The sequence below is a fragment of the Zonotrichia albicollis genome, chromosome 2, assembly GCF_047830755.1.
Source record: "Zonotrichia albicollis isolate bZonAlb1 chromosome 2, bZonAlb1.hap1, whole genome shotgun sequence".
Taxonomy (NCBI): domain Eukaryota; kingdom Metazoa; phylum Chordata; class Aves; order Passeriformes; family Passerellidae; genus Zonotrichia; species Zonotrichia albicollis.
In genome coordinates this window covers 102,660,583-102,672,767 of record NC_133820.1, presented here as the reverse complement: position 1 = coordinate 102,672,767, position 12,185 = coordinate 102,660,583, and the positions used below count along the sequence as shown (strand labels likewise).

The 12,185-nt window shown below is 37.2% G+C and overlaps 1 protein-coding gene across 3 annotated transcripts in view; it reads right to left on the bottom strand.

The window, feature by feature from the left end:
- LOC102073813 (RANBP2 like and GRIP domain containing 4) overlaps nucleotides 1–12,185 on the bottom strand; it is a 33,421-nt gene that overhangs the window by 19,167 nt on the left and 2,069 nt on the right. For all 3 annotated transcript variants that reach the window (XM_074535889.1, XM_074535890.1, XM_005487984.3), the window contains exons 2-19: nucleotides 11,471–11,538; nucleotides 10,838–10,949; nucleotides 9,798–9,950; nucleotides 8,706–8,936; nucleotides 8,126–8,271; nucleotides 6,541–6,733; nucleotides 5,792–5,882; nucleotides 4,736–4,945; nucleotides 4,028–4,206; nucleotides 3,768–3,943; nucleotides 3,336–3,459; nucleotides 2,840–3,001; nucleotides 2,380–2,517; nucleotides 2,142–2,288; nucleotides 1,533–1,715; nucleotides 1,366–1,449; nucleotides 730–865; nucleotides 461–558 (exon numbers count right to left, since the gene is read on the bottom strand). In XM_074535889.1, coding sequence (XP_074391990.1) covers nucleotides 461–558; nucleotides 730–865; nucleotides 1,366–1,449; nucleotides 1,533–1,715; nucleotides 2,142–2,288; nucleotides 2,380–2,517; nucleotides 2,840–3,001; nucleotides 3,336–3,459; nucleotides 3,768–3,943; nucleotides 4,028–4,206; nucleotides 4,736–4,945; nucleotides 5,792–5,882; nucleotides 6,541–6,733; nucleotides 8,126–8,271; nucleotides 8,706–8,936; nucleotides 9,798–9,950; nucleotides 10,838–10,949; nucleotides 11,471–11,538 — 2,631 coding nt within the window. The remainder of the gene's footprint in view (nucleotides 1–460; nucleotides 559–729; nucleotides 866–1,365; nucleotides 1,450–1,532; nucleotides 1,716–2,141; nucleotides 2,289–2,379; nucleotides 2,518–2,839; nucleotides 3,002–3,335; nucleotides 3,460–3,767; nucleotides 3,944–4,027; nucleotides 4,207–4,735; nucleotides 4,946–5,791; nucleotides 5,883–6,540; nucleotides 6,734–8,125; nucleotides 8,272–8,705; nucleotides 8,937–9,797; nucleotides 9,951–10,837; nucleotides 10,950–11,470; nucleotides 11,539–12,185) is intronic.

The following is a 12,185-nucleotide window of genomic DNA, read 5'->3' as shown; positions in this document are numbered from 1 at the left end:
AAAATATTACTGTGCTGAAGCCCATGTAACATGCACTCTTAAAAGAAAGGCATGCTTTCAAGTTTAAACCTAAACCAGTTTTACCTTAGCTTGAAACTTGATGGGCATTTGAGAACAAACATTGAAAAAGGGGCACAATATGAGTGGCTTTTACATGAAAAAAAGTTTTGAAAACCCCATTCTCTTTTGCCACACAATTAAGGGGGGAATAGTTAAGCGCTATCATACATACCTGTACGAGAAATGTACACACATATGAAATATTTTTCTAGCTTTTCCACCCAAACTCCATATCCCAGAAGTTAAGCAGGGAGACAAATTATAATTTTATCCCTAAGAGTTTAAGTTCAACAAATTCTGCATAAGGAAATGCAATTATATCCAACGATGTACAGAATCAAAACCAGTCAGTCATTTTCAGATCATTGGAAGCATTTTAAGGAAAAAAAATTATTCTCACCTTTGCTGGTGTTACATTGGTTGCAGCAGTTCCCAGAAGATACTGAGAGTTATAGGCAGGTGACTGGCTGTAGAACACAGATGGGCCAGTGGTAGCAACTACAAAGGAGCACCAGGAAAACAGTCAACACTTATCTTTTCTTGTTGTTGTTTTCTACATATTTTTGCTAGCAATCATTTTTTTACTGCGAATAATTAAAACATTTTAGCATTGTTTTCAAAAATCTTGATTTAGCTAAGCATTTAGATAAAAATTCTGCAGCAACTTGCCTGTTAAAGGGGCTTCATGAAGATTTTGTGCTCTCTGATAACTGTCTGGTATTGCATCAGTTCCATAGTTTTCAGCAGGCCACCGATGAGATGCATTTGTGTTGGAATTATTAAGTTTCATTTCTTGCAAATCATTCTGTTGAGACAGGGTGCCAAGCAAGAGTGTAAGTATTGATTGCACAGGTATTTGTCAAAGAGAATATAAGGCATGATCACCTCCCTTTTACCATTAAAAAGCATGTTCAATCCATGGTATGGGACTAATTAAAAAAAAAAAAGTAGTACCTGCCAGATCATGCAAGACATGTCCATGGAGTACAAAGTACTTCCATTGTGTTCTAAAGCCAGAACAAGCCAGTAAAAAAAACAGAACCAGGTGGATGAGAACCAAGCTGATAAAAGCAGAATTCTTTCTACATAGAGAAAGAGTCCCTTAGACGGGCTGCCTCAGCACTCCTGCCCACGTCCCACAGAGGAGCTTTTAAGCAAAAGGATTTACTCTGGTACTAATTTTATGCAGCTATTTACAGAAAGTAATTCTAGGAACTGTAAGTTAGCCCATGCACTTATCACTAGATCCTTACCATAACTAAAAGACTAACAGTTCATGACTGAAAATGGTGACAGAATTTTTACCTTTAAAGCTTCCACTTGCTGACAAATCATTTGAAGTATAGATTTATGGTCTTCTGCCCACTGAGGGGGAGTTTTTGGAGAGAACTAGGAAAAAAAAAAGTTAATTGATTCATTTGACTTTTTCTTACAAGATAACAATTCCTTGAAATAATAACTGGCTAACATACCTTGTAGGTCTTAGTTGGTGAAAAAGAGAACTTGGTTGGTGATGGAGTGGAATGTTTCATTGCTGAATCTACAGTTCGTGACAGACCGTTTCTGAAGGCAAGACTTCCCTCTTCACAGTTCTCACCAAGTTCCTGGATCACCGTATCCAACACTTCTCTCACAGTTTCAAGAGACACTGGTAACTAAAGAGTTTATTCAAACATGAGTCATGACTGCAATTCTTCTTCATAACCAGACAACTACATTTAGAATTCTGGCTGAGCAATTCACAAGTCTTATTATGTAAACACTGGAGTTTTTTTCAGCAAAGCTCTTAACTTGCTAGGATTCACCTAAGTAAACAACTCAAAAATTATTAAAAATTTTTTTTTTTTCAAACTATTAAATAAAAGACAGTGACAAAAGCTTTTTGTTGACATTAAAGCTTTCATCCACAGGGTAGCCAGGATACCACATGATCTGGTCGTTTAGAGAAGTTACCCAGGATTTAACTTGCCTGAAAGCCTGGACCAAAAATAAGTACCTTAAATGCAAAGGATTTCATTTTTCAAAACAGACCTAAGCTACTGCATTCATTGGAAGAAGTTTTTAAAGCAAGAATTACTTACTTTCTCTGCAACTGACATATCTGAGGAGCTTTCTGCAATAATTTTCATTAGATAATACTTGGCTTTAAGAAGGTAAGTTTTATGTTCCTCATGTTCTTCTGGCAGCATGACATCATTTTCAATTTCTTCTGCTTTTCTTTGGAAAATCTGAAGAACAGGATGCAAGAGTGAGTAGTATCAGTCAGAAGGAAACTGAATAAATAGAAGCACTTCTGGGTAATGCTATTTACAAACTTACCATGGCGAGATTCCAGTATGACACCACATTCTCAATAGCTTCAAATGCTATTAAAGCATCATCAGTTTTGCCATCAACTGCATCCAACATAGCAAATGCTATCTGTGCCTCTTCTTCATATGCTGTAACCTGAAAGACCTACAAATAAAGTGAAGCAAAACTTACACTTAACAATGGAATGACATAACCTCTTTTCCTGTGACATGGGGAGAATTCTTTCTCAAGTAAGTTGGTACTGAGGGTGTTCAGTGCCTTCAAATCATAAATACCATTTCAAAGGCAAGACCAAAGCCACAAGGAGAGAGTTTTCCCCCTTTATAAAACACTATTACCAAATCTCACCTTTGAGAGCTTCACAGTAGTAACAACATAGAAAAGTACAATGTAGACAAAAATCCCACAACTTTGTTCACTACTGACACAGACCCTTCTCTTCAGCCTTGTCTCAATTGATCTGTACCTGAACATCTACACTATGGAAGTGTTTGAAGAGAGGATCAGTAGGTTCAGAAATACTCCTCTTCTTTTTGATAGTTTCCAGCATAGGCAGAACTTTCTTCCAGTAGTAGACACTTCGTCCAATATATTCCTTCTGGTCATAGAAGGAGTTAAGGTTAATTCCCTGGTGAAGAAAAGAAAATAGATGCAAATGTTATTTCAACAAATGCTAGTCAAAATGCTACTCCTACATATCCTTCTCTTATTTTCTTTAAGAGTTCCAAAGTCCTTTTCTGATATTAAGCAGAAAAGCTACGTTAAGTAACATACATGTAGAAAATAACACAACAGTTTAAGAGTATTTCACAAAGTGACAAGAACAATAAGTTTGTCTGATAAAATAATCAGATATTCTTAATACACATTCATCCCATCCCCCAGCCCCTCACTCTGTTCATAATTGATAACATAAGAAAAACACTTTTGCTTCCATGTATTTAAAACCAATCTCAGCTTACTGTTTTCTGCAAGCTTTTTGCCCAGTGTATGATTAAGGCAGGTTGAAGGCCATGCTTGTCCAGTGTTCGCAGAGTACTTATGCCATGCTGCACAATAAGCCTCAGTTTTGCTGCTGTTCCTGGTCTGAATATAAGAAACATTCCTTGATTAGTATTTTGTGATGGCCGTCTGTTCACATACCATTCACTTCATGAATACAGCCTGCAGCTTTAGTCCTAATTTGCCTCTAGGTAAGAAATGCATTGTTAGAAATGAAAATTCCCTTTACAGAAATCTTTCAAGCATATCAAGTCCCTACTACAAGAAAGAGTCAATGTAAAAAACATGTAAAAAAAGTTAATTTTACAAGAATCTATAGAGACAATCCAAATTGCTGTAGCAGATGCTCCCTAAAGGCTTGATCAAACATTTCCAAATTGAAAAAGCCTTACACTGATTTTCTCTGAAGAAGAGTACGAACAGCATCCCACCAGGATCTTTGCTTTTCAGTATAGAGTTGTTTGCATATTGGCAATGGTAAAAATTGAGGCTGATGTGCACTGTAGTGAGAATTAAACTTCTCTTGCAGTTGTAAGTTGCTAGTGAATATCACCCCAAGTAGGAATACCTGTTTTTAAAAAAGAAATTAAAGTTATTAATTACAAAAAACTTAATTTGCACAGTACCTTAAAGAACTTTAAAGTTCACTTACTTCAAGGTCTAACAGGCAAATAGATTCAGGAGCATCTGTCTCAAGTCTTGATGTTTCTTGGGGCAAGTGGAAGAGCTGTTTTAACCATTTGCGCATGGGGGGTAAGACTGACATGGAGTTCCACTGCAAGCCAAGCCACACGAGGTGCTGGAGACTGCCATTGTGCAATCGAATGGCACCTGCGAAGAAAACAAGGTTGGATGCAAATGACAGCTTCCTGCAAGCCCTCAGTACCACTATCTGATCAAAGCTGGGTGTCACATTGCACTCTGTCACAAGGGCCAAAGACACTTTAAGACCAATGAGCATCAAGATTCCAGGTTTCACTTACAAAGAGTTACAAACTTCAGTACAGACAAACATACCAAGTTCATCTAAGTGCTCAAAGCCATCAACTGCTTAAGCTTCTGAGGGGATGACTCTCATCTATTCCATTCTCAGCTTATTCTGTCCAATAGATAACTGATTTTAGCAAACCTATTTACTTCTCCAAAAATCCTTAAGGAAGTACTGAAGCAGCACTACTTCACACTGCAATACAGTATAAGTCTTTCCTATGACATTAAGGCAACTTTGGACAGCCATTCCAGGTATTTGTCTTTTGTTACAGTACAAGTATTTGTGTACCAGTACCTCTTCCACAAGTATTTGCAGAAGAGGTTATGCTATGCAAAGCTGTGCTGAGTTTCAGAAAGTAACAGTTCTTACCAATATCGTATTTGTGAAGTTCTATTTGCACTGGTGCTTGTGTACTGACATTTCCAATATCATCTGTGCCAATAAAAGACCTCTCTCTAGAGGCTCCACTCTCAAACAGGCTATCAAACAATGCAAATGAGCCATTCTTGTTTGCAAATGATTCCACAATCTCTTTAAAGAAGTCTTGCTTGCCATGACTTAAATTCAGCAGCATATGACCTAGAAAACAAAAATACCACTTCACATAAATAAAGCAGTCAACACAAGGAAAGCACTATTTGCTATGCTGGACTGCTCTTTGCTACTGAAAGCTGGATGGGAATCAGGATTTGCCCTTATGAAACCTACAGACTGTTCAGGTATGTTCTCCCTGTAATTAGGTCAGTGTTTCAGCACATAGGCTTTCCAAGCTTTTAGTGACAACAACCCCAAAGAATTTTTAAATGCAGTTCTTTAGGAAAACAGAGCCCTCCCACCATGATTCTTCTAAGGGCATTGCAAGTGGCCTTACAGATGTGATACAAACAGAACAAAATCCATTCTGAAGTAAATGAACCTCATGTCTGGCAGCTTCATCTGTTTTCATCTCTAAGAATTTTGTAGACTGAAACATTGTCTATACTTGGCAGGAAAGAGACCTAAGCTGATGAACAAGTGAAAGGATAAAAAGATCAGGGAAACAAACTAATCTTTTCTTTCCCTCTTGGGGCTAACAATACTTGCAAAATAGCATCAGCAGGCAGAAGCCATTTCCAGTAGATTTAACAGATGATATAAGTTAAATTATACCTTAGCATGCTAGAAAGTCAAAAAGGAAGAAAAAGCCCAACCACTATTGAAACAAGGAGAACACACTCTACCAGCAGCTTAAGAGGAGAAAAATAACTTTAGGTGTCAGAACCAAAGTACTGTTTTGTTTTACATATGTAGTCAGAATCTGTAAGGCTTTACTATACACTGGAGTGACAACATTACAAGATACACAAATGTGTTCTTTAACAAATCTTAGACTTTACAGTAGATCTGCAGCACTAAAATGGAACTATGCAGCTCTTTTTTTATTACCAGACTGGCTTTTTCGATCACAGGCCAACATTTCTAGCATATCTTGTCCGGTTTGATCCCCCTTTATGAGTTTTGACTTTGGTTTAGGAACCTGGTGAAGTAAGGAGAAAATTGTTACAGGTTTTTCACAGTAAGAGCAGAACATTTAAATGAACCTTAGAAATTAAGAAATAAGCTTATTTTTAGCATTAGAAAGCTATAAGAAAACAGGCATTATTAATTCTGAAGGTACATATATTGGGTTATGGTTTTGTGTGGGATGGGCAAAGAGCAGAGAACCCACCTAAAGTACACAGATGTGCAAGTATGGCTCTTGAAAGTAACATTAAGTGTACACAAGAGCAATACCTGCAATGCAAGCAATGGTATAAAAAGGACAGTCAAGGCAGAGAATTCATAAAGCAAAGAATCTTGATTTTTTTTAATTTAAAATTTTAAATTTTTAAAATTTAACTCATCATGTGTACTTGTATTATGAAAAAGGAAATACACTACAGGAAATAAATGCACTAATACTTAAGAATCAGGTTACTCTGGCAAGGGGAACAATTGAAGGTAACTTTTAGCCTATTTGTGTCATTTGAAACTTTTAAACAATTGTGACAGAGGAGGGTTTGGTGAGTGAGGACAGTTCTCCTTTAGATACACAAACACTAGTTCATCTCAGGAATACAGGAATTCAACACACGAACAACTAGAAAATTTCAAGAAAAGCATCAAGTGAAAGCTTAGACTGAAAAATCATTTACCTGAAAACTCAGGAGATAACACAATGCTGCTAGTTCACACATAGCTCTCCACTGTGTCTCATTGTCCTGGGCCATCTTCAGCAGCAAAGCTCCAGCATGCATGTACAGCTGTCCTCTCATTTCCACGTAGGTACGAGACAACTCGTCAGCCGCACTCACATATGGTTTCACTGACTGAAGCGCACGATCAAAACTAAAATGCAGAGAAGACTAATTCTAAACAGTCCTGGTAAAAGCTACAGCAGCTGACTGGGGTTCATGCTATTTACCTGTGAATTAAGTAACTTCATGAGTCAATGCTAAGCACTCTTTCTATTGCTTAAACCCAAGTTACTAGGAAGTATCATCACCTCAAAGTCCCAAAGCTCTCAAGTTTATTTAAGTATTACCTAGATACCTAGTCTTTTTCACCACATTTTTGCACAGCTACTTTTAAAACTATTGTCCTGAACCACAAGGATAAACTTGTTCACTACTGCAGATTTAGAGACATACAGGAGGTATTATTGATTCTGCCCTTTCTTTTCATTATCAAAAAGGTCCAAAATACTGTTTATTAGGCTGTTCAAAAAAAAAGAAGGTACTACAGAAATTCCAGTGCCTTTAGATTACTATACAAGACCCACTCAGGAGAGGGCTTCCAGAAAACAGTTAAAAAATTTTTCAATTACTGGACAAGACTATAATGGCTGTCAGCATTGCTATGATCTGGAAATGCTTCAGATGTGAACATCTCAAAACTCTAAGTCAGAAGCAGAAAACCCCACATGGTCAATGTTAGAGGAGAAAAATAAAATAAAATATACATGGGTATTAAATATTGCTCATCCATTCTATACTGCTTCAAATACTCATGCAAGATTAACAGACTCAAAAATATTTTTACACAATGCAATATAACAGCCATTATAGTACTGAGGAACAACAAATTAGTAAAAAACAGTAACAAACAAAAGATAATGGCAAGAAAAACACAGATCTTAAATTATTGACTACAAACACTATTTTGTACTATTCTAGGTGCACCATGGATGGTAAGCCTTTAAGCCAGCTGTAACACCACCAGTGTCCTCTGAAGGAGGCTATTCTTGCTTCAGGTGGCTTCCTCCCTCCCCATTACACTATATACACAAAGTTCCTAATTACTCCAGTGTGCTGTGTTATTTAATAATAGAATGACTAGGACAAAGCTGACACACACAAGAGGTAGCTTTGTCTTTTCAGTTTGACTTCTGTTGCTTTGGATTGGAGTTTTTTTGGGCCAGTGTTTTTTTCCAACTGCTTGGGAAATCTGGATTAGTCAACTGCTGAAGTACAGAACAACTTTTCCAATCAAAGGAAAAGGTACCAAGACCCAGGATATAAATGAGTCTTCTCCATGGCTGTGTGCTGACCATTCAAGCATCTGTCAAAGATAGCTTGGGGTTTGCACCCAGTAAAAAACACTCTTGGTGGTCAGTACAGAGAATCTCCTCTCCCATCCAAAAACAAGATAAGCTGTGAAACAGAAGCTTAGCAGATGTTATGTGACCCCAAACAATTCTTAAGAGGACTTTTTCTTACTACAGAAAAGTTTAAACAGTACCTTTCAAGTGCCTCTCTGCATTCCTGAACATCTCTAGAAGAAAGTGTCAGTTTGACAAAGCTGGAATAGGCCAGCAGATGATCTTTCTTGATAGTTCTCCAGTTATTTTTATCATACTCCAAGTCTTGTAAAGATTCCAGATATTCCTAAAGAAGAAAGTTCATCACAGGATAAGGAATAGTCATCCTTCCATGAAGACAAGGGCAGTACTTCTCCAAAACACACTAGTAGCATTTATTGCATAATCCAGTTTCACAGGTGACACTTAACATATTCTTCAGCAGCAAAGTTCCAGGGAACTACTCGCTTGAGCAATATTATCCCTAATGGAACTGCTGTGTCTAACTCAGCTTTTGAAGTTAGAAACTCAATAGCTCTATAAAGTTTAATTTTAGGGAGAAAACTCCAATTAAAAAAAAAACACACAAGAAGTATTTTGTAGTTCCACTGGTTTCAGCAGACTTGCATTTGAAGGAGTTAAATCCCTTGAGAAACAGCTGCCAGAATAACGACACTAAGAGAAACAGACCAGGTAAAAAGATACGGAAGACTACCACAGGATCAAAATATGATTAAACACCTCAAATGTCTCTACAACACAGGAACACCATTCCAAGCTTGACTGCAAAGGTATTCTCTTCTCTGCCTCCTGACAGTGGAGCACAGCATCCTTTAATCTGTTATTTGAACGATAGAGCGCAACTAGTCTGATGTTTATGTAGACATCATCTGGTCTTGCATAAAGTTCTGCTTGAATCAGGTCAAAAAGCTGATTCCACCCATCTTCACCTTTACAGTCCATTAACTGCTCCTGTTGAAACATGAAGGCAACATATTAATATTTCATTTGCCATATCAGTCTCTTGAGCAACTACAGTACTAGGTATCATTCTTTCCTTCACTACACAGACTACATTGCTCTAGGTAGAGTACTCTTAATAGCTTCATGGTATTACATGAAGTTTGATTAACTACTCAAATATTTAAAAATGTACATGACTATCACAGAAGTCCTCAGGAGAATTTGCCTCTTACCAAGAGAGAGAAGTGCTTCTCAAAACATTTGGTTCAGTGATAGCAAACCATGCCATAGACTACCTTGCTTTAAAAAAAACCCAGACACCTTGAGACTTCAATGTGGCTGCTGCCCAAAATTACACAAAATTAAAAAGCAACACAAAATTAACATACCAGTGCAAAAGTGACATTGCATGGCATAAAGCATTTACATGGTATTTGAGACTTGCAGCATCTCTCACACCCCGCAGAAATTATCATAATACAGATTAAAAACAAAAAAAAAAAGCAGTGTAAAGCAACAAAGTCCGAGTTCACAGATCAGCTACCTTCCTGCCAGTGACACAATGGAAAGAACAAATGACACCTATCTAATCTTCAACTTCTTGACTGTGATAAATAACAATTTCTCAGCATTCTGGAAGAAAATTAAACTTGAAACATTAGAAAGGGTATGAACGCATGCAGCTGCAGCTTCCTTTAAAACTGGACAAAAATGTCAGACTAGAAGGAGTGTAACATCTAATAGTTGTTTTAATATTAAAGATACTAAAATAATTTAGCAAGACTTTTGCTTGAGGCAACACGCAAAAGGAACTCCACACAGGTGCTGAAAGCTTGTTCAGGCCTTTGAACTAGGTAATTTTGAACTTACCTTCAACCTGTAAATAGCAGGGCTCCCAGGAAAGAGCTTAGCAGCTCTGTCAACCCAATATTTTGCTCTTCCATCAGTGATGTCATTATTGCATAGTAACTCTGCAATCTTCAATACAAGATCTTTCTGTGTTGGGTTCAACTCCACAGAACGCTATTTGTTCCCATGCAGACACAGGAGTAAAAAAAGAAAAACGCAACTTTAACTTATGGTCCATGTACAACACATAAGAGTTACATCCCCACAAACATACCCAGCTATTCAAATGAGTTAAATCTAGATACAGAGCATATAAGAAAAGCCTTTCTACATGCTACCACTAGTTTACCCAAACAGAACTGCTAAAATTGAGAAAAGCATAAAAGAAATAATGCAAACCATTTCCTCTGCATCTATCACCAGCTACTGCTATACACAAACAGCAGGACTACAACAACCTCTAGTCTAGCCAGGTGTAAAAACTTTAAAAAAAACTAAGACAGTTTAAGAAGTGTGATAGCACTTCATACACAGAGCTGTATTAGCCAGACTTCTGAGTCTTTCTCCCCTAAAGCAGAACAAAGGCAACCCAACTGGAAATTTGACATTAATATGCTTGCCTAATCAAAATTAGATTTGACCCTCCCCTCTGCACCTGCCCTCCTCAAAACCAACCAAATAAAAAACACAGTAAGCCTACAGTCTTCTAGCAGCAACTAAATTCCAGTTGTCATCACAGTTTGTATGACAGGATTCTGTGACAGTAGTCCAAGAGGCTATGCATGACTTGGGCAGAATTTAACAGCAGGTTAAAGACCAAGTCCAGAAGAAAAAACAAAGAAGCAACTTCAAAATATACTACAGAAGCAAGCAAAATCAAGTGAAGAATCCTCTCCACTGTGGTTCATGTGCTTTCCATTGTTAAATGAGTATGACAGTTTCCCCAGGAGCATGTTTTCTCCTATGGCTTTGAGAATGTTCAGCCACAGAAGGGTTTTAGAAGTCCTTTTATAAAGGAATAAAGCAGAACATCAAGGGTTGTAGCTCAACATAGTACTTACCTTGTAACACCCAAAAGCTTTTTCTATGTTATCCTCAGCTTCATAAATTTGCCCAAGAAATCTGTGTGCTTTGGGATCTCTCTCTTGTACATTGAGGTATGTAGAGATATATCTATGAAGGGGAAAAGAGTCTGTTACTCAACGAGTACTTTTCACTAACAGTCCCCCTCCCACCCAAGCTCTAACAGCAACTTTATCTGCCATACAGGACACACATTTTGTTCTAGATGCTTTAGCCAAACCACAGCAGCACAGACATGTTTTGTTCCAGACACTTTGTCAGGACCTTTAAGTAAGCAGCAATATGGTTTACACCTGTACAAACGCTACTTACTCACCAGCCAGTATTTGCGTTGATTGAAATAGCAAAAGCAGGAACTTGTAGAAATGGTAAGAACTACTTAATACAGCAAGCAAAAAACCAGCCAATTCAGCCAGGTAAGTTTTTTCAGTACCACATAGCTTATCTTCTTTTAAGTTGTTTTATTATTTGAAAAATCTAAAGAATATTCAATGTCCACACTGCTAACTTTAAGCAGCATGATACTCATCTTGGTTTCTCTGGTCTACTTCATAAAAACAAAGCTTTTCTTTTACATTTAGAGAACAAAAATATCCATCAATGCATGTTACCTTTTAGCAAGTTCATATTCCTTAATTTCAAAATACAGCTTAGCAAAGAGGAATCCTTTCATCGATTTCTGAAGGAGAAAAAGCATGACAAACACACTTTAGACATTCAGTACTTCAAAAGTAAATCCCTAATGAGTGACCTCTTTTCAGCAATGCCTAAAACTCAAGGGACTGAATTTGATGATTCATTATCAGCTCAAATCCACCCATCGTATATAAGGGCTTGTTTTTAAAAGTTGTAGGTTAAAAAATGAAAAAAGTTTTTGCTATACAAAGGTTACTAGGAAGATAGAGATTACAAGAGAAGAAAACAACAAGCCTTTATATACATGGTACATTCATACATCACTCATTAAAGAGAGTGGAAGAATAGTGTAATCTACATTTAGTTTATTGCTGTGTAATGTAGCAAGGAAAAAAGATATTCCACAAATCAAGAGAGATCTGCCATTTAGCCCTACTGCAGTGTACTGTCATTAGACACTACTGTTTAAGTATACTTGAGGAAACAGCAACTTTTGCTTAAGTCAATCTCACTTGGGTAAGAAAGGCATTTATACACCAGTTGATTTCTCACTAAAATAACTTTAACATACAGACCCTAGGAGCAAAAGGTGAAACAATCTTCCTGTTACAAGGCAGTACAAAAGAAGCCAAAGTGACAGAAGCATGATCAGGAGGAAAAGTGAAAGGAGCAAGTTAAAGAACTGAGTTA